Here is a 22,896-nt window from a genome sequence, read left to right on the forward strand (position 1 = left end):
GCACTGCCGTCGTTCATGGTGCCTTCTCGGGGCTTCTCCAAGTCTCGCAACGACGAGTCACTTCCTATCGCGTACTGATAATGCCTTGATCCTTCCTTCACCCCCAGTCCAAGCTTGCTTTTTCGTTGTTCGTTTTTTCTCAGTCTCACCGTCATTATATACCACTTCCGTCATCTCACTTCCTCGTCTTGCTCCCGCACTCTTTTTCGTTTTCACTTCATCCTCTCACTTCTCAATGTCGAGTTTGCAAGAAGATACTATCAACAACCGTGCCATGAGCGACTTGAACGCCATGCCAGAAGAACCTCGCCGCAATCGCTGGGGCGGCGACATCGAATGTGAACCAATCAATGAGCACAAAGACCAGTCGCACGACAGCTCGGACGACGATCGCAGACATGAGCGAAGCCTTTGGCCAGAAGCCCCTCGGCGCAACCGTTGGGGTAATGACCGAAGACTCCGTGGTGACGACCCCAATGACCGTGGACGCGGTTTCCCCGAATCCGATGACGAGCGTGACCGTTCAAGGGATAGATCAGGAGACCGTACATTCAATTCAAGGTACCGTATGAGGGACTATCGATGGGACAGCCCACCTGCAAGGGCCAGCAGACGTTATCGAAGAAGCAGTTCAAGTGCTGAAAGCCGGGGTGAAAGGGACAGCTCCAGGGATGACAACGGCAATCAATCGTATCGTCCGAGTGACGACAGCGGCGATCGAAAAGATAGCTCAAGAAACAACAGCCGTGACCGGAGGGATAGCCTGAGAGACGACAGACGGGACTTAAAAGACACATCGAGGGACGACAGCCGTGATTTGAAAGATCGCGCGAGACAGTTCAAACGCGTCCCGGGCTCAAAATACACCAAAAACAACGACCCATACTGGTACCCTGGCAAAGGCGACTTCTCCCACCCCACCAAGATGTCTTCTCAGGATCCGCACGACAGCAAGCCACGTAATCCGAAACGTACCAAGAGCTGTCGTGCCGAATCTTCTGAACACCGTCACATGCGATATGAGCGCAGACATGAACACCGAGAAGATGAGCGTGAAGCCATACTAAACGGGAGATTGAGTAAGACATCCATTCATGGCTATGCGCTGTCTTTCGCGCTCGCACGCTTTTCTTGTGTGATTCATGTACTGACTTTCATGCTTCCTCGCAGCCCCGCCTCCTGGTGCTGGACCCAATTGGGCAAAGAATCGTGTAGCGACTCTGGAGAAGTATGCCAAGAGGACAAAGAGGAGGCACAAGAAACACGCGAAGCGCATGCGTAAGGCGGCAGAGGCGGCAGAGGCAGTGAAGGCTTCGCAGTAGAGCGAGGAGCGAGATGATCGCTGCGATCTTTTGGGCTGCGGTCTTTTGGGCAGATGTTGAGAGTCTTCGAACGGTCCGCTAAAATGGTTCTAATGCTTATTCGGTATGTTCCAGCCCGACATGCCAGCTACCATCTCCATCGCAACATATGGTAGCTATAATTGCACCTATCGGGACGCGAGCTCAATGGTATATGGTATCGAACAAACACGCATCATGGTTCTGACTTGATTTGTCTTGCTGGCTTACTGTTCAGTCGTCCCACCACCCTGCTGTAGAAGCGCTTCCCGCCGCTGTCTCATCCTCATCTCTTCCGCTTCTAACCATTCTACCTCCCGCCGTCTCTGCGCTTCCACGTGTGGAGAAACCTGCGCAACCTGCGCGCCAGTAGGAGTCGCTTGCGGCACCTGGGCCATTTCAGACCCTTGTCCATCATCTACCCCAAGGTTGTTGGTTGACCCATGTTCCTCTGCCCCAGCGAATGGTAATTCACCCGGCTGCTCTTCAGCCTTGAGCTCATGCGCTCCACCCATCACGTATTTGTACGAATGCGAGCGATCGAGTTCTTGAGTGAGGCCGTTTCCAGACATTTCCTGGTATTCTGTTTGGTATGCGCCAGCCGTTGGAGCCGTCTGGTGCGGGTCAAGAACTATCTTGTCGCCGTCGCCTTCTCTTCTCACTAGCTCGTCTTCGGTGAGGACAGTCGTGGGTTGTTGCGTCCTCCTCTTCTTGCGGCGCCAGAAAAACCAGCCGCCTATGATGAGGGCGATAACGAGGACTGCACCAATGGCTATGCCAGCTATTGCGCCGCTACTTATGCCTGGATCGGGAGTGGGCGCATGGGTGGATGTGTCACTAGGTGGCGCTGTCGATGTGGATTGTGTGGTTTGCAGTGTCGACTCCTGGGTCTTGGCTGTGGATTGCGGAGCAGATGTGAATAGAATCACCGGAGGTGACGACAGAAGGCTTATAACGAGATCATCTATCGTGGTTGGTGTTGCTTGTGGAAATACTATTTCCGGTCCAATGGAAAGAAGAAGAACTGGCGATGCGATTACCGTCACAGGGGCGAACGTTGTGCTGTCTAGGGATAGAATCGCCAGATATGTCATATCATTCGGATCGGTGAACGACGTACGGATCGGTACGCTGAGCCATGAAGTCGTAGTAGGCGGGGCAGAACTGGGAGAGTTTGTTGCTGTTGATGCAGTAGGGTCTGCTGGTGGGGTGAGTAGAGACGATTCTTGCGGAGGTGGTGGAGCAGACGATACCAACTGAGGAGGCGATACCGTTAAATCTTCTGGTAGAACCGTTGAAACTTCTTGTTGAACCGTCGAAGCTGCTGCTTCAACCGTCGACATTGTTGTGGATCGTGTTCCGCCGTCTGTCAGTCCTGAGATCTACGTAGGATCTCCAGACTCACGATGCCTGGATGCTGGTCTAGGCAGTGATTTCTAGCAATACATCCAAGTGTGAGAAGAGAGCTCGAGAACCGCGACAACTAGACGAAAGGAAAGCATGAAAGCCAAACTACCTGTGGACGCCTTGGGGCGACCGCTTTGACATCCTCCACAGGTGCAACGCTTTGCCCAATTGGGTAAGGTCGCTGAGCCTTGTTAGATCCGTCCAATACCAGTGGGGCTTAGGATTTTGGACCCCAGCTGTGCGGCATACATCTCGAATCAGCGCGCATGGGAATATTGGGGGGCGCATGAAATTGGGGGCCAAATCCACCACCAATTCTTAGCCTGGCCAATGGCCCGGATTGCGGCTTCACACCACCATCGGTTATCGTTCCAAATAAGGGCAACAAGGCTACATCCTGCCAACAACTAGCATACTGAGCCCGATAACAGGACATGTTCTCAGCCTCCTTGAATGCTGACCAATCTCAATGTGGGCCCCCTAGCCACCTAGGTAGATCGCATATCGTTACTGCTGATTACCGCTTACACTTTGCGAACATCAAATGCCACAGTCATGCGCATCAACTGCTAAATCTTACTGACATGCAGAATAAATATAGATTAGATGAAGCGGCTGCGCATTCTCTTCCCAGCCAACATATCTCTTTTCACCACATTCTATACATCTTTGGGGTTCGAGAAAAGATGGTTTCTCTACTCTGCTATCGGCATTGCCCACAGCCTTGTCGGAAAAACGTCTCGCACGTGATAATTACGTTCGCGCCATCGTTTGCAGGTCATCCTAACTGTAGGGTGTTGATGCTTGACTTGTATAGGATCGATGATACAGCTGGAATCTAGAAAGCAGTACGACTGTTAAGACGCCTCGCCTGAACAATCATCTTAGCAGGGACGTCAATCCCATAGAAGGCAACACCGCCGATGTGTATGCTTTGGAAACTGCCTGTTGACGCGTACGATCGATCATTGCATCTAGTTTCCCATGTACGCAGCGCAGTTTGTAATGGGATATCTGTTAGCACCAAAATCTTGAAAGCTACACAATCGACCGTTCCCCAAAGCACAACCCAATGACCGTTGCTGTACAATATGCCTCCGCCAGGAGACCTAACTGCGACTCTACGCAGTCGAGGAAGATGTCCAATCGAAGATCTCAAAAAATTCATCTACCATCTCGAGCTAAGAACGCAAACATCGCATAAGGCATAGTCTAGCTGTTTAAATCATTCGAAAACACATTATTATTTTCCGGTGCGGGTCTGGCTAACTAAAAAATTCTTTCTGATAGGATCCACCGCTCTTCTAAGCCGCTGCTTGCTTGTCTAAGTCGGCTGTGGAAGTGCCGATCTGATCGAGGACAGTAGGGATAGGTCCATTCATTCTGATAACGAAGTCGCCTGCCATGGAAGGCCTAAACTTATGTCAGCACGCGTCCTCCCTACTCGATAATCGCCCGAAGAACTTACCCGTTGAGAACGTGAGCCAATCTGAGACGGTGACCCTGCTCCTCCAGGACCCGGAACGTGTATGAAGGGTCGTCGCAGCTGTAGACACCACCGACCTCAATGTGGTCCGCAGCGCAGTGAACGTTGTCCACACGTTGAGAATGGATGTGGAAGTCGATTTGCGGGTAGCCGTTGACACCGACGTAGACAAAGTTGGAGATGGTAACGGTCTCGAAGGGGTCACCATGGACGTCAGGTGTGGCGGTAGGTGCGGCTGCGGTAATACCGGCAAACAAGGCAGCGATGGCGAGCTTCATGATTGATGTGTAAATTGGTAGTGATTGTGGGTGAGATGCGCAAGTCTGGTTAGGAAGAGATTGATCGATGCCAGGTAGTGAAGACCTGATGGAAGACCTCGACGTTTATATATGCATGTCAGTCTACGTCCGGAATTGGTAAGCGCAGGGACAAGCTTTCGTCGATTTCGGATGTCGGTGCGACGAATGCTTGCGCTTTCGACATTTCTATACGATGTTACATTGAAGGTTAGTTCCACGGACAGTGGGTTGCTGAACGAACGTCAGAGTGGGTAAAATTACTATTAGTGATGTTGCAGGCAGTCCTCGTGCAGTGGATCCTTGCGAACTTCTGTGGAGACGGAGCTTCCGAGCTAACTAGTGCGGGTGAGCTTTTTTGTCACATCCTTTTTCCAAACATTGGAGATCATTCCACATCGCACAGATCCATCACAGACGATCACAGACGATGAATTTCGATGATCGTCTCGTAATTTTATCGTACGGGCCACATAATCTCCAATCGTTGAGCAGTGATGCATGAAGAGCCCACGTCGACCCTTCGCTTCACCCATGCAGAGTACCGCTATTGGGGTCAGAGTCTGGTATCGAGACAGACTCAGTGCTTGTCGAGTGAGAGATTCTCCGGAGAAGAAACTACCATGGAGCTACTGAAAACGTTTTCCAGAAGATACGATAGGTTTTTCGAGGAGCCCACGTGATTACCCGCCGGCTGTTCTGATATCATCCGTAGTAGCTACCGGTCGATGGGTAGCCGTACCCGTAAATGCTAAATTTGGAATCTCAATACGGAGAATTCATGCGTATCTGCCGGAAAAATCCTAAAAATTGGAACAAGCTTGGAACTACCAATTTTGTGGAGCAATCAAGTGATGGAATCACGCTCGATGACGATGATGACCAAAAAATGGCAACTTCACATCGGTCACCTAGGGATGGTATTGACTTCCTGATTGGAAGCGGCTGTGGCAAGATAGAACCTTGGCTTTGGGCTTCTCGTTCTCGGCATCTTTATCATTCCAGCAACGTGCTTTAGATACAAGACAACTGGCCGAAATTGTAATTACGGCAGCCCTAGTCTTCAGAGACTGGCTAGACCACGTTTAGTCTAGCGCAAAGCAGTACATTTCCACCACAACAGCAGACGTTCAGCTACACTACACCATATCATCGACCCACCACGCCGCCACTCAACCCTCCCCAACCCTGCACGCCTGACATCCGATATATCACCTTTCACCATCATCTGCTCACTCAAGCCCTCGCGTCCCTCAACTTCACTATCAGCGGCTTCTTCTCCCAGAGCGTGAATACCCTCTGATCTGCCCAGTGCTCGCTCTCCGCACAGAGCAGCATATCGAAATTGAACACCACCTTTGAGATGATGAGCCGCATCTCGTGGTAGGCCATGCTGCGTCAAGTCAGCGGGTGCCACTCCTAAGGATAGAGCCCTGGGCATGGGCCTGAATATGGACATGGTCATGGACAGGCATATGTCGTCTGTAGGGGGTTCGAAGGGTCTGAAGTACACCTACTTTTGGCCTATGCAGTTCCTAGATCCTACAGAGAATGGTTGCATCGCGTGTCTCCGATCATTTGCAAACCTGTCGTCGCCTAGCCAACGCTCAGGCACGAAGGCATTCGGCTCTCGGAAATTCTGCGGGTCTCTGTTCATAGAGTACTGCGGAGTACCGACAATGGTCTGGCTGCGTAAGCGACTTGTTTCCTCATCTTGTATCGACGTCCGAACGTACATTTGGGGGAACGAATTGCCCGCAGATCGTGGAGCCGTTTGCAGGTGTAAAGTGTGGCAAACCAACTGGTATTGGAGGATAGAGACGCAGCGCTTCCTTCAATCAGGCAGCAAGGTACGGCAGTGCAGCGATAGCCTCCATGGACATGTCGCTTGAATCTGCAAAGGCGCCGCGGACCTCACTGCTGAGCTTCTGCATTGTGGCCGGGTTCTTCAAAAGAAGATAAGTCAAGCCTGAGAGCAGCGTGGCTGTGGTTTCGGTTCCCGCAACCATGAAAGCAGTCGCGTTCGAGTCCATTTGCGAGCGGGATAACTGCTTACCTTTGTTCTGCGTCAGTGCATAGTCCCACAGATCACGGCCCTCGGTTGTCCTGCCGCGTTCGATACGCTTCGAGACTCGGTCAACGCTGTATTGGAAGTGCTCCTGCCTCGTCTTCCGCGCACTCTCAGGGAGATTGGCTGTGACGATGCGAGAGAGCCATGGGTATTGTTTTATCAGGTTGAATCTGCATGTGACTCTAATAGAATCGAAGATGAGAGACACCCAAGGATTGTACTTGGACTCGTCTAGCATGTGTAATGGCTCTCCAAACGTCAGGTCGCCCATGATATCAAACGAGGTGACTTGCGCAGTCAGTCGACATGTTCAAATCCATCGCAGAGTACATACAGTTGTAGTTTGTCACCATATCAAAACGCTTCTCTGGTTGCTCACGCACTTCGGCCCTCAAGTTTCGTACTAGCTGGTCCACATACTTCATGAACAGCGGCTCCTGTTCTTTCAGTGCGCGATCAGAGAACGCGGGTTCAAAAATGCGTCGCACACGCAAGTGGTCCTCAGGAACTTGCTCCTCTAGTATAGATGCAACCCTGTTAGGGGCGATAAGGCCACCCCAAACCCAATCTTTGGGCGGCACCGAGCCGCGAGTGCCCTTACCCTTGCCGTCGCCATGGCCATAGACGTCGCGCCAGGCGTCTGGATGAAGAAAACGAAGCTCGTCAGGGCCTACGCGCACCACGTCGCCATATTGTTCGTGCAGCTCCTGAACATATTTGTGTAGACGACCCTTCCAGACTGCGACGTTACGAGGCAGCCAAGTGAACGCTGCGAGCCGAGGGCCGGGGAATCCAGCGAGCGGGTGAAATTAGACGCGATATATGCCGCGGAATATCCATGCGGCGAGGAGCTGGCTCGTCAGCAGTGCGTCAGGGCAGTGCGAACTATAGTGAAAACGCATGACCTCAAGAGGCCTATCGGATTGGGACTGCTACACTTACCAGAGCAACGAAAACGACGCCTGTGAGCGAAATGGATGCATTTCGCACCACGGACATGAGCCTATGGGCTATCTGAGTAGACTGTAGCATCTCGTCGCAGAGAGGTCTGCTACAGCGCCTTCAAGGTCTTCTAGGGCGCCCTATCGTTGCTTTTATACTACACTCCTCTATTGACCGCGTAATATGCAGATCAATGCACATGCCTTACCCAGGGAAAGATCCACAATTTCGACCAGGGGTGGGAGCTGCGAGCTGCACAAGGTTCTCCAACATAGTCAAAATCCCAGGAACTCTCAACTCCTTTGTCACTTCCAATCATCTCACACGTTACTATCATTAATCGCTATCAATCTTCGTCATGTTTAAGACTCCACCCTATAACTCTTACTGTTATCGTTCTAGTAAACTTGCACTCAGCCAGATCTTCATACAGAACGACGCTGAGCACGAACCTACATCAGGTGCAGTATTACTCTGCGAATAGCCCGAACATCCAAATTTAGCGAATGTTCGAGATAGAGGTGTTTTAGATCAAAGATTCCGAGCATTTAAATGTTCCGAATATCTGAATGCTCCGAGTATTTCAATGTTCCGAACACTTTGAACATGTTGAATGAGAGGGATGAGCAAGTTTATACAAGCAATTATTGCAAGCTTAGATTAATAAGCTATTGCTCGCTATCGATTTCTTGAGCGTTTATAAGCAAATGTGTTAACGTCCAGAATGACGCTGCTAAATACACTCTTTCTACCGCGGCTGTACATAACACTCCTTGACCTTTTTATCCTTCTTCATTTACAGAGCAGTAGAGTTACCAACAAGCATACTATTTAATGTCTTTCCAGGATGCACAGCTCTGGCAAGCGGCCAGCTGAAGACATATCACTTTTGATGTTTACATTACTTATAAAGAAGCCATGTTGGCTACCATAACAACTGCTTCCCAACTCAAGAACCAAGAATTCTTTGCACCCATGCCGATTTCACGTTCGCAGCATGCCGCGCCAACAGCGTGTCCGACGCCTAGATATCAAACCCATGGAAAGCACCAGGCCACACATGTAATTCACATTGCACGCCGCACTTCCACAACTGCGACGCGAATGCCACCGCCTCATCACGAAAGACTTCACTATCGCCAACATCTATAAAAGTCTGCGGCATACCGTGCAAATCCGTCGCTCGCGCCGGCGCCACCAACTCACTGACCTCCGTCCCACCGCGCTGGTCCCCAAGTACCATGTCCCACGCCATCCGGTTTACTGTCCCAGACCAAGGCCCGTCGTTCGCAAACTGTTTCGATGAAACCGTTCCGTCACGGTCATCAAGCATAGGCGCGAACAGCATCAGCGCTAATAGAGATATGTTCTTGTTGTCGCGGCACAACATAGCAGTACCACATGCTATCGGCGCACCACCAGAGTTCCCTTGTATAACGATACGAGACGGATCGATACCCAGTTCCTCGGTGTGCGCAACGACCCACTGCAGTCCTGCATATGCGTCGTGCAGCGCGGCGGGCGCGGGGTGCTCTGGCGACAGACGGTACTCGGGCGCCACGAAGACGGTATCGATGGCAGCGAAGTAGCGCATTACGGCATCCAGGGCTGTGAAGCGTGTGCATGTGATTTGTGCGCCGCCATGGAGACTGTAGACAACGGCGCGGTTGGTGTTGGAGGAGCTTTTGCGCGTAAAGACTGAGAGGGTGACGGGCGGGTCGTTTTTGTGCAGGCCTGGGACGCTGTGTTCGGTGTGTTCGAGGTCCGGTATGGCTTGGAGGATTTTCTTTGCGGAGTAGCCATCGGGCGAACTGCGCAGTTGCTCGACGGTGAGTTTTGAGGGGGGAGTGGTGCCGAAGGCTTCGACGGCGGGTATGAGTGATGGAGCGTAGGATGGTCGGATTGGTGGCTCTGCCTTGGCAGCCGATTCGATTGGAGCATTAACTGTCATTGCGTGACGAGGTTTGCAAGAAGCTTTGTCGTAATCGCAAGTATGGATTGTGCCGAGTAATGGTTTGGGAAAGAATATTTTGAGGTTCGAATCGCTTTGTAGTGCCGATGACAGTATCTTCGGACATGGTCTGTCGAGTTGTTACATTTACTTAATATATAGCCGATAGTTTCGGAACGGAAGTTGCTATCGCTGTATCCTCGGTGCGATTCGTACACGCCCAAGGACGACCTAAACCCAGGCTCCCGGTATGTGTAGGAATGCGCTGGAACAGCGTAACTGGTCGTAGCCTGGTCTACACAATGGTACAGGGATCAGAAGCATAGCTGGCGGTAGACGCCATAATAACAATAGACAAATTTGGAGGCTGACAGATGCCGGTCTTGCAACTTGTGAGCAAAACCCGTGGGTGCACTAGATCCGGCCCACGTCTATCGAACGGGAAATATAGGCTAGTCTTAACATTACAAGGTGTTGTGGCCTAATATAGTAGTCGGAAGGACTACTTGATTAAACTAGCCTATATAGAGTAATGCCGTAGTTAGTAATCGGCCGGCAGATTTGTATAAGAGGGAAATCGGAGCACTAGTACGCTATACCCTTTTGCAACCCTTACAGAAAGGAGGGGTGAACCTTGTTTACTAGTAAACATGCTAAATTTCTCGGAATCGGCGGCTGGAAGTAAACAGTCCCGGGCGTTAACGATTTCCCGGTAAGCAAAAAGTCTCCGGTGTTGTAGAAATGGCCGATTATGTCAACCAAAAAAAAGGACCGGCTGATCGCAAAGTATACAGACCCTAAGTGTTAGGTTCTCTGTAGTCACCATTCATGGAATCCTCTAGGCCAGCCACCAATCAGTCGCAGAAGGGTGTCTCACCACCCATGCATGTCGATGATGTATACCCAGTGCACGTTTTTGACGACACCAAGCTGCTCCGTAGCATTCTGATGACATGGACGCTATATTTCAACGATGTTCTCGACGCAGACAAACTCCGCGTCTCGCTATCGCGACTACTAGAGATTGGAGACTGGCGGAAAATTGGGGGTCGTTTGAAGCTAAATGTAAGATATGCTGTACATACGGTGGTCTTGTTTAAAAAAATTTGTAAACCAACGGCTTCGTATTCAAGGCACAGGGAAAGTTAGAGATTCACGTCCCACGTCCTTTTACGGATAAACGACCGGCGTTTTCCTACAGCGTTAAACAAGAAAACATAGCTGTCGAAGACCACGCAGTGGCTAAACGGTTTCCAAAGCCAAAAGGCCATGTATCGATATGTTCTGGACCACAGGAATTTTGCGACCTGGCTACCTCGTCCGCTGCGCCAGTAACGCTGGAAGACCTGCTCGCTGGGGATACACCGCAGCTGTCGGTCCACATTACATCGTTTACCAACACGACCTTTATCGGACTGTCCTGGCCCCATACGCTGATGGATGTCATGGGCCAACAAGCCCTTCTGCACGCCTGGTCACTCGTTCTGGCTGGCCGCGAGGCAGAAGTACCGCGTGTGCTTGGTGCGCGGGACGACATTCTCTGCACACTTATTGATGCCGGGGGTCAAAAAGAAAAAGAACACGTTCTCAAAGCGAAGCAGTTGGATGGTCCTGCGATAGCAAAGTTTGGCGCATCATTCGATATGCTTACGGGCCCGGCGCCAGAAACACGAACAGTCTGTTTGTCTAAACGCGCAATGACCAAGCTCCGCTCCGAGGTACTGCAACATCTCCCCTCTCCGGATGTCGACACGGGCGAAAAGCTGTTCGTGAGCGATGGCGATGTGCTTACAGCATGGATCGTACGCGCCGTCGCAACGGCGTTGCCGCATCCAAGTCCTGTAACCGCACTGCACACCATGAACGCGCGTTTCAGACTGCCTTTCCTCAAGACCGCAAACGGAGTTTATCTCCAAAACATGTTAATAAACGTCTTCTCGCTTTTCACCCCGAATATCGCACGCGGCCCGATGGGTCTCATTGCGCTATACAATCGCCAGCATCTGATGCAGCAAGCAACCGAAGCACAGGTCCTAGCCAGCCTGCGGGAACAGAGACTAGCAGGCGATACGACTCCACTGCTCTACAGCGACGCAGATGCATTGCTGGTGCCATTCACTGACTGGACAAGGGCCGAGATCTTCCGCGTCGCAGATTTCGGATCCGCTGTGATTCGGGCGGGAGAGAGCACGCAGACGAGATGGAATCCTTCTGGTACGCCGGTGGCGCACCATGCATCGGCACGGCGAGTGAATGCTGCAGCGAGGCTTTTCGTGTCGATAATGGGTACGGATCATGGTGGGAATACTTGGCTTACGGTGACTTTGCCGCGGGTTGTTTGGGAGAAGGTTGAGAGGAGTTTGGAAGAGTTAGAACAGCTGGAGTGAGGTATTGGTTGAAACTCTTCACACGACTCTCGATTCGTTCAGATGGTACTTATGACGCTCTTCCGTTCAAAGCCCTGCTTACGTCTTTAATGCCATCGTCCCTGTCCAACCTCACTGTCCCGCCTCCCTCCTCGTCCATCCTTCCATATCCTTATCATCTTGAACCCTCAACAGCTCACACACATCCACGTTCTACACCCGACTCGTCCAATCCCTCTCATCGCGGTAGCATCTCACCAACCATCCTATCCTCGCCCTTGCTCATCGCCAGGAACCGTGATGATCCGCTACTCGGCCCCGCAGAAAAGTCTAGATCCTCCAACGGTATATCCGTCGCGTACACATCTTCTCGCTGCACATTCTCACGTATCGTTGACAACGAGGGCGGTCGCGCGCGGTTTTTCTGCCAGGGCTTGCGAGAGTTGCGAGGTGATGGGCGGGGATTCGGTGTAGCAGACGACTGCGATAGTGGTGATGGTGGCGGTTTCCAGACGTAGCATAAGACCATGGTGAACCAGATTAGAATGATGATGAACAGGGCGATGACGTCTAGATCCATGGTGGGTATGCTGGGAGTTTGTTGCGGACATGGCGGGTCATGTATGCTAGATTTATTTTCTTTGGAAGAGCGGTGGAATTGATTGCTCAGCATATGCTTCGTCATCGGTCATGTTCGCTTGTTGGCTGCGCTATTTCCGCTACACAGATACGCGGTGTTGTGGATGCGTACGTAGGGTCGTGGGGATAGACGTCGCAGACCCGCACCTTTTGGCCGGAACGGGCTTAACGTAGGATGCTTGAGATGGCGGGCCTGGCCTGTACTAGTGACTCGAGTATCGTCGTTGATTTGCGATCATTCCGCATGGAAGGCGACAGGTGCGTCTCGCCGTAGATGGAAGATGGTCTCAGACCATGTCGTCCGGCTTTGGGTGTTGCTTTTGAGGAGCGGGAGGTAGCGTTGCCAAGGCTTCTTCTTGCAGTACTGGAGGCGGGCTCCAGAGAAGACAGAGTGCTAACGTGAAGACAAACAACAGAAGAATGATAAAGGTGAAATAGTCCATTGCGCTACGTTTGGTGAAGAAGATGCAAGACTGATGATATGCGCAGAATATAAAGATTCACCAGTGACATTGCTTTGGTTTAAGAGGGGATTCGAGGTAATAAACACAAGGAGCCATTTCGGTAGTGGGCGGTGGTATTCTAAACTCTGCTTTGGCACAAGTATCTTGGTGATGGCTGTGTAGCTTGGTGTTGGCTTGGTTCAAACTTGGTAAATTTGTGGTAAATTCGCGCCATGGACCCGATCGGGCTAGGCGGGGTGGTGTGGGTTGGCCATGCATGCATGCAGGCTTACATGACATTGCTGCAATTTGCACCATGAGATGCGTTCGATTCGACGCGTATGACGGTGACGTTAGTATCGAAGTAGATGCTGGATGTGCGTTGCTGTTGAAGTTTTTGGTGCATTTTGAAAGATGGCTTGTTTCAGTGGTATAAGGATACGGCGCGCAACTTGCATAAAACTAGGCACGAATACTCAGCGGTCAGATACAAAGATGCAGTTGTTTATGCATCTTGGAGCCCAGGGCAATACTTGGCTGGTAAGGCGGACACCAGTGAAGTCGGGACGTTGATCTGAGCTGTGGTCGCGTGAGCAGGGCTCCGTGCTGCTTTATGTACGCTTCAAAGCGACGCGAACAGCAATCGAGCTCTGGAATGCGGAAGAGATGAGAGCCACGGAGAAATTATGGGGAACAGTCGCCCCCTGGAGAAGGAAGCAAGTCTAGTGTCGTACGAGCCTCGGGTTCTCCGACATGAGGGCTGCAGATCGATGGTGCGAGGCAGCCGAGGCAGAGAACAAGACGGTCGCAACATGAATGTATGATGAGGAGCAGTCGCGGGTCAAATCGGAAACACGTCTACGCTGTTGGATGCAGGGGCAAGGCGTAGCACCAGCCATGATTTCCCCAGACTGCGCTCCTGGGATGGCCGAACCTGGAGGTGATCGGACGGGAGCTACGGCAGGTTCGGCCAAGGAAAAGGAAAGTCGTTTGGCGCCAGTGCAGCATTTCGGACCGCAACAAAATGATGGGACACGGATGCGCGCCAGTTGAAATGCCCACGGAGGAGCTGCCCTTGTTGGCTGTTAGGGCCACTCGGATCGCGGAGAGACGGTTATTGCGGTGAGCAGGTTTGTCCGAGATGAAGGGGGCAGGATGACTATGGGAGAGCACATGTGGAGAGGGTGTGTTGGGAGGAGAGATTTCAGGCGGATTAGAGGTGGGATGCGTGCCTGGGCTACGGTGGATTGACGACGAGTAGGAGGGTGAATGCATGTCATGTCGGAGGGCTTGGCAGACGGGGTGTGTGGGTGGGTGGCAGGGAAGGAGCAAGCGAGCGAGCAGGTTGGCGCTAGTGGGCATGTGGGCGCAAGAGGCCCGCTGGCATGTGAAGGTCAACTTCTCACGCGCAACTCGACGCATGCAACCTCGACATCTCTCCCACCCGAGTCTTTCACTGCTGCCCACATCACCTGCGTGCATGGTCGGCGCCTTCCGGGTATGCCACCACAACACACACGGCGTATTTGACCCGGGCTGCCCATCCAGCGGGCCTCTGCGAATGCTCCTTCCTCACGTCATATTGCGCGCGACTCTCCCAACAGCTCTGCACAGCGCCAATCTCGACGCCCACGGCCGCATACCCTCTGCCACGCCTAGTCGCCCGTCTCCGTCCCCGCCCCGCCCCGCCCCTCTCACGGCCAGCCACGCCGCCACACGGCAGACGGCCGCCTTGTCCACGACAGCGCCGCCAACGCCTCAAGCTGGAGACGCTGTCGCTCCAGTCGTTCGCGGCGCTCGCGGGTGCTACGGCCAGAGGCCTCCCTCGTCCCGCCATGAACGACAAAGACCCCCCGCCTTTTGGCTGTATGTCCGCCTACTACACCCACGACCCGTCGCTGGCTGACCGCGCAGACACCTTCTCGGCCGACTTCTTCGACACGGCGCCCTCGCAGTACGACAACAATGGCCAGTCCATCCTCAGCGACACGGAGAACCAGCAGCTCGACAACTTCTTCTCCCTGACCAATCCCTTTGACACGCTCGACTCGCACCCACTGCCGCCCGCCCTCGACGCCAAAGCGAGCGCCCACGACTACAACAACTGGGAGGACTTCATCGCCCCGCCCACGGTCCACCGCGTCACGAGCACCATACCCGACCAGGCCCGTCCCCAGAGCAGCTTCCACCACGACCAGCAGTACCGCCACGCTGACTTTCTGGGCAACACCGAGGACGAGCTCCAGGCTGCCACGGCCCTCTTCAACCAGGCACAGCCGTCCTATGCCAACGGCCGCTCCCACAGCTTCCACGACATGCCGAGTGCCTCCAACGCCTTCCCCACAAATCCCGTCCACAGTCTCAACATCGGCACCCTGCCCATGGGCCCGCAGCATGGCCTCTTGCACGAGCGCTTGGGCGCCCTGGTCCCCAACCACAGTACGCCCGCCATGGACGCCCACTTCGCACCGCAGTGGTCATCGAGCAAAGCACCGCAACAGCACCAGACCGAATTCGGTCCGCCGCTGCAGAAGCTCGACTTGAAGAGGTCTTATGCTTTTGGCACAGACAACTCGTTTGGCAGCCCATCCGGGTACTCGGGCCCGAACGGCCATCCGAGCGAAGAGCATGCGGCACGCGCGTCGATACAGGATCTCGAGGAGACGTCGCACCATATATTACGCGCGGTGGCGGGTATCCAGGGCCCGGAGACGGCGCCGAATGCATATACGCGTGCGCAACGCGATGACGATGACGAACGATCTGACGACGCGACGACGGAAGACGAGTCCTCGGATCGCCCGGCGAAGAAGCGGAAAAAGTGTCAGTCGCGGAATAACAACAACGTTACGCCGAAAAAGGTTGTACGGAATGGGAAAGCACGGAAGACGGCCACTACGACGGATGACTCGACTAACAACAAGAAAAAGCGTACACCAGCTGCCACGAGCCAAAAAACGCACCGCGAGAACTTGACGGAAGAACAGAAACGGAATAATCACATCCTGTCCGAGCAGAAGCGCAGAGATTTGATTAAGCAGGGTTACAAGGATTTGAATGAGGTTGTGCCTGCGGTACGGGGTGGCGGGCTGAGTAAGAGCCAGGTGCTGGTTGAGGCGGCGAATTTCTTGGAGGCCTTGATTGATGGGAATGAGAGGTTTCGGGGGGTCGTGTTGGGGTAATGTGATGGGATTATAGTGTATCGTGTGCGGGAATGTGGGATGTGTGCATGTTTACGAATTACGAGGAAGAGTATTCGGGCATGGTGGGTATGAAGGGTAGGGAATGGGGACTGGGAAGTGGTGAATGCATGCATGCATATACGAATTACGAAGACGAGATTCGGTAATATCGCAGCATCAACGCCAAGTAAGGAGGAGGAATCGAAGCAACAGCAGCAGCAACAGCATACTGCGTGCGACATATACACAAAAACGGAGTTACGGAGGCTACGATACCCCAAACCAAAGTAGATAATCTTCTTGTTCATATACTTGGCCAAATCTATTTGTTCTACAATGCAAGGCGGTGTGCCAATAGACATGAATGATAATAGCAGATGTCTTGCTCGACTGTAAGAATGCTTCCCTCAGGACACTATGCTGTAGCAGTAGCAGTAGCACCAGACCCCCCAGTCTCAACAACCTTCTCCCCCGGAATCTCAATCCTCATCGCCTCATCCCGCACCCGCGCCGGCCCACGCTCATGTCCCCTCGGCACACCGGGAATCCTCGTATTCCTATTTCTTATCATTAGCTACTATCCCCCTTCACACTTTCCGTTGTCAAATTCCAGACTCACCGTTTTCCTCTCGCTCCACCCGGTCCACTACCCTTTTTCTTTTTCGCTGCGTCAGGAACGTAATCGCACCGTCCGTAGTCGTTACAAAACCCCGTTTTACAAGCAGCGTTGCTGCGGCAGGGGGAGCCGAGACATGTGTCGGTGGAGAGACACGGGACGCAGGTGCCCCAGGAACAGTATTCGTTTGCGGAGCAGTGGTGCGGGGACGTACATGGCGAGGGGTGGTGGGCGGGCGGGAGACATGTGTTTAGCGAGGGGGTAGAGGCGGAGGAGGAGGAAAGGCGGGCGATGGCGAATAGATGCGGTAAGGAATCCGTATAACATGATCCATTGGGGTCATTCAGGAGGACAACACGGTCCCATTGTTGTTGTGTTGGTAATTCCGTTTCGTCGCCGTCGATTGTCCTCTTTCTCTCTTTTCTCTCTTCGTTGTCATCGTCTGGTTGTATACTTCTCCTCGCCACACACGCTTCACACACCCCTTGCCCCCCACATCTCAAATGCGCCTGACACACCGCCTTACTATCACACCGCGCCCCCACTCCCCCCGGCTGCTGTGTCTCCGAGTACGATCGACACACACTATTCTTACACACGAGCTCCGGCGCACACCCATCCGCGACATCACACAAGTGTCCCAGACACCCAAACGTACACGTGCTCTGCTGAATAATATACGGATTCAGACGCACACTTGTTACATTCGACAGGCCGCGAGGCAACAATTTCCATTCCTGGGTAAGGGAGCCGGTGAGCATGGCGGACAGGTGCTGTGCTGTTTGTTCGTCGTGCGAGGGCGGGATGATGGAGATGGGTGGGGGCAGGTACCGTGTCCAATTAAAGTTGCTGCGGGCGGTGGCGGCGTGTGTGAGGATTGTTGTGAGGGCGGGCCAGGTCGTGTATGTGGGGTGGAGGGGGTTGATGCGGGATGTGGTTCCTTCGGAGAGGGTGGTGAGGTGGGAGTAGATCTACGATTTCCGTTAACTAAAACACCATGGCATGTTTCTTTTGGGGGGAGGTAGTTGGAGGTAAACGCACCCAAGGTATTCCACGATAGTTCAGCGCATTCCCTTGATCGAAGATGGCTTCTTTCTTGTAAAACAGACCAAAGTCCGGATTATGCACATACGCCCATTCCTCCACCAACAACAACTTGCTCTCTTTTCCTTTTTTCCCCTTGCCCATTGCCCGTCCCGTCAGCGTGTTCCCCGGTACAAACATGTCCGCCCACGGCGTCCCCGCCGTTCTCTCCGCCGTCTTGTCAAAGTACCCATGGATGCCAATGACATCAATAGCGCTACATTCAAACACACTGTCCGGAAAATTCTCCGTCCCAGCCACACTCTGCGGTCCAGAGACACCCCCGCTAATCACCGCGATTCCCGCGTCCTCGAGCCCGACGCTGAATTTTAGAAATGAAGCTATATCGCAGAGCCAGGATTCGCCAGACGGAATCGGGCTGATGCCAGAAAACGGCTGGTTCTGTAAATCGACACCGAGAATGACTTCGGAGAGTGAGCCCCATGGCCGGCCGTCAAAGTTGCGCGACGGATAGTGTTTAAAAAAGACTTCGAGACGCGTCTTGTACAGATCACGATACTCGTCGCTGCTATAAAAGTCCAAGAACGCGCCGCCCAGTTTCTGGCAGTACGCATCGCACGGCACGTCATTGGAGCCACGCAGCGCATGTGCGTCGTGCGGCGCGATGATGACCTTGACCTGGCCCTTTGACAGGTGGTGAATAGCGGCAAGCGTGTCGTCGAACTGGTCCAGCAGAGACTTGTCGAAGCCGCCGAGCTCGCCTTCTGGATCTGGGTGTTGGGCGTCTGGACGGATGAAGAGGCGGATCACGCGGGCGCCGCTTTTGACAATCTCGCGGATACTGGCGTCGCGGTGGGAGGGGGTGAAGAATTGGAGTTGGGGGTAGTTGACGCCGGCGAAGGAGTGGTGGTTGGCTGTTATTCTGAGCGAGGCGGATGCCGGGGTTGGCCAGGAGGTTAGGGAGATGAGGATGGTTAGAAGGGCGTGGAGCATCATGTTTGCGATGTGTACATGGAAGGCGATGGATGGACAGCAATGGACTGGACTGCGACGCGGTATAAGTCTCGCATCTTCAACTGGACACGTGTAGACGGTGTGGTAGAGACAGATCTCTGTTACGGAACGAGTTGTGAACGGGTTGCGGGATTGAGGCTGTTCATATACATATATTAATTGCGGTGGTGCGTGTAGCCAATCACGGGTCGCTGGAGTTGTGTGAACGCGGGGCTGCTAACCTGGACGGCGGAATGATGCTGTTCAGCGGGGTGGATGTTCTCAAGCCGGAGTGTAGGTCTGTCATGCTGTTGTAGTGCTCGTGACGTTCTTGGAAAGCGGGTTGCCTAGCTAATGCGCCAAGGATGAACGATGCCAATTCGCGATTGGCAACATGTCATCTGCTGCGTATGGCCCTACAAAAATCCAAAGGAAGATGATATGAGAAGCGCAATGTCCAGATCAGTGGAGAATTCAGCGACTCTGCCATACCGCACCATGCGCTCCGCTATGTGTCCTTGGTATGTCGCTCGTGACCTTGATTCGGACGAAGTTATGCGACGTGCTGCAATGCCTGGCAGTGACTGCTTTGTCCAGAGTCGCGGAAGTTCTCTCGACTCACCTCTTCTCGTCGCGGTTACCAAAGACAGTGTCTGTGTAATGAGAAACTTGATGGGTACGTTCGGCGGGATACAGCTAGCCTGACCGACACGATGGACCTGAGGCAAGAGCTCGCGACGCAGTCCATAGCGCGAGCGATAGCTGGGCGGAACTGTCAATATGCGTATCCCATGTCTGTTGTCGAGTCAAGGACCGAATTCTCAGCCACCAGTACACTGTTCGAATATGACGTGTTGTACGTGAGGCATGGGAAGCGGGTGTCCTGTTTTCATCCCCCCGGTCTGTCGCACACGGCCTCGAGTCGCTTGAGCGTTGCCATGACTTCCTCTCCAATGCTCTCGCCGCTGGACGACGGGGCAAACCGGCCATGGCGCAGTTCACTGAGCGCGCCCACCACGTCCTGGACCTCGGCCAAGGCTCTGCGGTTCTCTTGCTCCATCTCTGCAATTCGCGCCTCCAGGCTCTGGCATGCTTCTTCGATGTCGGCGTGGACCGTCTGTAGCGTGTGTGGTTTGTTGCGAGTCTGGCCGGACATCTGGCGATGAGGTCAGCACGGGTCGCGGCAGTCTCGTCGGCGTGACACGTTACCTCGTCCTCCATCTGCAGCGCAACGGGATCCAGTCCGGCGACGGTGGCATCGTCCATCTGGCGTTTCTCCCGCGCATACTCGCGCCTCAGCTGCTTGGACCGCTTGACCTCGTCGACAATGTCTTGGCGGACGAGCTCAATGTCCTTGTCGCGTATGCGCTGGAGCTCGCGGTACATGTCGTGGACAGCGGGGTTGGAGCGGTGGGCGCGGGGAAAGATGTCGGTGAAGTCGCGTAGGGTGATGAAGTCGCGCAAGGGGGCAGGGGCGAGGAGGAAGTCGCCGAGCATCTTGGCCTCTTGCGACGGCATGGCTATGGTGGGAGACGACGTCTTCAGATGGAGTGCAACTCGAACATGTGATTGGTGAGGCAGTCATGGTGGAGGCTGCACCCGAGGAAGGAGGCTCATCGGAAGCGCGACGCGTGTTGGCCCGTGCCCAGAAAACTCCCGTGAGACGTGCCTTCGACGACTCCAAGCCGACGTCGCTGAACCATCTTTTGCCAGGGCCATCGACTTGCTTGCGGCAATCAGGCGACGGAAACTGGAGTACTGCGCTGCTGAGCATCTTTGCCTGGTTGTCATCGCTCTCACAGGGACGCGCTACGTGGACGTGCAATCTCCAGCCCTTACCGCTTCCTTTCCCAACGTCCAAACATATCAACACCAAGTTCATCGCTTTTCATCGCAAACATGGCGCCTGCAGCCGCTCCGGAGGCTGCGTTCAAAAAAGACGAGAAAGTATTTTGTTTCCATCATGAGTTGCTATACGAGGCCAAGATACTTGAAGCGCGACCAGTAGAAGAGGACAAGAAGAATGGCTTCGAATATAGGGTGCACTACAAGGGCTGGAAGAACACGTACGTATCTTTGCTTCGTTTTGGTTTCTCCGTGTTCGCCCGTCGTTCCGCTCCTCACTGCAAAAGTCAAATTTGTCCGCGTGACACTGCACTCTAACCCATCTACCACGCCACTGGCGTTTATTCGCATCCCACCACACCTCAAACTCCCAATTCAAGCATCTAACAAGCTGTGGATTGACGTAGTTGCTAACGCCTCGCAGCTGGGACGACTGGGTTCCCGAGGATCGGCTTCGCAAACTGTCGCCCGAGAACCGAGAGTTGGCCAACAACCTCAGACACGAGATGCTAGCCGCCCAGCGTGCTGCAAGAGCCCAGCCCGCCCCTGCTAAAAAGAAGGCGCAGGGCTCGGCACGCGGTAGTGAAGAGCGCCAAACCTCAGTCACTGCTGCCCCTCGTGGTCAGAAGAGGGTTCGCGACAACGACCTAGAAAAGGTATGTATCCCAGCATCTCGGCGCACGAAGCGCTTCAAAACAAACCCTAACCCTTCCCAGGAAGAAACATTCCAGAACAAACTAGCAGTCAGGATCTACATGCCAGACAGGCTCAAGAGCCTCCTAGTCGACGACTGGGAGAACATTACCAAGAACCTACAGCTAGTACAGCTGCCTGCGAATTACCCTGCAGGCGTCATACTAGACGAGTACATGAAGCACGTCAACGAAAACAGCAACCGCACCAGCATTGAGCGCGACATTCTCGAGGAAGTCATCGCAGGACTAAAAGAGTATTTCAACAAGAGCGTTGGCCGTCTTCTTCTGTACCGCTTCGAGCGTGAGCAGTTCTACGACATCTGGTCTCGCATTCAACAACCCACTGACGATCTCGCGGGGAAGACGTTGGCGGATATCTACGGCGGCGAGCACCTTTTGCGTCTTCTGGGTATGTATTTGCAATGCAAAGGAGCTTGGGATTGAGCTAACGAGGGCGACGCAGTCACTATGCCCGAACTCATCGCGCAGACCAACATGGATCACCAGGCTGTCACGCGCTTGCGCGAAGAGCTTAGCCAGATGACTACGTGGCTCTCCAAAGAAGCTCAGATCAACACCTTCTTTGTGCCCACTTACGAGAGCCCGGGACAAGCCTATATCGACAAGGTCAAGTCGAGCACCTAAGGGAGCACTGGTTTTGGGTTTTGACAGGTCAGCCGTTTCGCTTTGACATTCGTGTATCATCACTTCTGTACGGCTGGTAGGTCTGGAGGCATTGTCATATGGCGCACTGGCGTTGACGGGTATCAACTATCTGGTTCGGAATCGGGGCACGTCGTGTTTGTGATCAACAGAGCTCCAAATTGGTATGCATACAAGCATAATAATACAACCTCCAAAGCCCCCTTTACGTTCCCTTGATCACATCCTCCAAGACCCCGGCTGCCCAGCGCAAACACTGCGTCATATCCCCCTCCGCTTCCCTCGGCATACCACATATCTCAACACTCTCACAAACACGCTCATCCAATTCTCCATCCACGTTCCCGTCCTTGAACAGAAATTTATGATCTTTGACATAGTTTGGCCACACGATGTTATCGACATAGCCCGGTGGATCAGTCCAGAACCCTTCAATCGTCACATACCCACTCCGCGCTTCCCGCCTCCGCTTCGCAGTCTCATACGACGTACGAAGGAAAAGCTTGACATCGAACAAAGACCGTATATCCTTCATATCCTCCGAGAAGAGCAGGAACCCATCCACGATACATATCCGACGTTCTTCCCACCCGCGCGCACTACCATCCAGCCACGTCGCTACCTCCTGTTTTAATTTCTGGATCTCGGTTTCTGGCACGCCGTGTTGGCCGACGCTGTTTTGGTCTTCTTGGCTGACGAGCCAGGCTGGGCTCGTGCCGTGTTGTTTTATGTGTTGCAGGGCTTGTTTGAGCGCGGGGAGGTTGAGTGATTCTATGCAGTCCCAGTCTTGCACACCGTTCTTGACCGGGATCTCGGCGTCGGTGAGGTAAAAATCATCGAGGTGGAGAAGGAAGAGCTTTGATGGGGGGAATATGTCGCGGAGGAGGCGGGACAGAGTTGTTTTGCCAGATGATGAG

General features: G+C 53.4%; 7 protein-coding genes across 7 annotated transcripts; 3 read left to right on the forward strand and 4 right to left on the reverse strand.

The window, feature by feature from the left end:
• Window positions 1-925: 925 nt before the first annotated feature.
• On the forward strand, window positions 926-1,322 carry ACET3X_008796 (uncharacterized protein; the record flags this gene model as incomplete). The annotated part of the gene is made up of 2 exons (XM_069455059.1): window positions 926-1,079; window positions 1,171-1,322. The coding sequence occupies 2 exons, from the start codon at window positions 926-928 to the stop codon at window positions 1,320-1,322; spliced, it is 306 nt and encodes a 101-aa protein (XP_069302873.1).
• Window positions 1,323-4,051: 2,729 nt separating this feature from the next.
• Window positions 4,052-4,511, reverse strand: ACET3X_008797 (uncharacterized protein; the record flags this gene model as incomplete). The annotated part of the gene is made up of 2 exons (XM_069455070.1): window positions 4,052-4,160; window positions 4,216-4,511. 2 exons carry the CDS (start codon window positions 4,509-4,511, stop codon window positions 4,052-4,054), a joined length of 405 nt encoding a protein of 134 aa, XP_069302874.1.
• Window positions 4,512-6,367: 1,856 nt separating this feature from the next.
• On the reverse strand, window positions 6,368-9,493 carry ACET3X_008798 (uncharacterized protein; the record flags this gene model as incomplete). The annotated part of the gene is made up of 3 exons (XM_069455081.1): window positions 6,368-6,888; window positions 6,935-7,270; window positions 8,710-9,493. The coding sequence occupies 3 exons, from the start codon at window positions 9,491-9,493 to the stop codon at window positions 6,368-6,370; spliced, it is 1,641 nt and encodes a 546-aa protein (XP_069302875.1).
• A 5,283-nt stretch (window positions 9,494-14,776) lies between these two features.
• On the forward strand, window positions 14,777-16,123 carry ACET3X_008799 (uncharacterized protein; the record flags this gene model as incomplete). The annotated part of the gene is made up of 2 exons (XM_069455092.1): window positions 14,777-14,807; window positions 14,856-16,123. 2 exons carry the CDS (start codon window positions 14,777-14,779, stop codon window positions 16,121-16,123), a joined length of 1,299 nt encoding a protein of 432 aa, XP_069302876.1.
• A 415-nt stretch (window positions 16,124-16,538) lies between these two features.
• ACET3X_008800 (uncharacterized protein) lies at window positions 16,539-18,779 on the reverse strand (the record flags this gene model as incomplete). The annotated part of the gene is made up of 3 exons (XM_069455103.1): window positions 16,539-16,680; window positions 16,743-17,710; window positions 17,781-18,779. 3 exons carry the CDS (start codon window positions 18,777-18,779, stop codon window positions 16,539-16,541), a joined length of 2,109 nt encoding a protein of 702 aa, XP_069302877.1.
• Window positions 18,780-19,192: 413 nt separating this feature from the next.
• On the reverse strand, window positions 19,193-20,294 carry ACET3X_008801 (uncharacterized protein; the record flags this gene model as incomplete). Its single annotated transcript, XM_069455114.1, has 4 exons — window positions 19,193-19,341; window positions 19,399-19,495; window positions 19,690-19,932; window positions 19,986-20,294. 4 exons carry the CDS (start codon window positions 20,292-20,294, stop codon window positions 19,193-19,195), a joined length of 798 nt encoding a protein of 265 aa, XP_069302878.1.
• Window positions 20,295-20,675: 381 nt separating this feature from the next.
• Window positions 20,676-21,961, forward strand: ACET3X_008802 (uncharacterized protein; the record flags this gene model as incomplete). Its single annotated transcript, XM_069455126.1, has 4 exons — window positions 20,676-20,842; window positions 21,046-21,277; window positions 21,338-21,725; window positions 21,780-21,961. The coding sequence occupies 4 exons, from the start codon at window positions 20,676-20,678 to the stop codon at window positions 21,959-21,961; spliced, it is 969 nt and encodes a 322-aa protein (XP_069302879.1).
• Window positions 21,962-22,896: the final 935 nt, after the last annotated feature.

Source organism: Alternaria dauci, chromosome 9, assembly GCF_042100115.1.
Source record: "Alternaria dauci strain A2016 chromosome 9, whole genome shotgun sequence".
NCBI lineage: Eukaryota > Fungi > Ascomycota > Dothideomycetes > Pleosporales > Pleosporaceae > Alternaria > Alternaria dauci.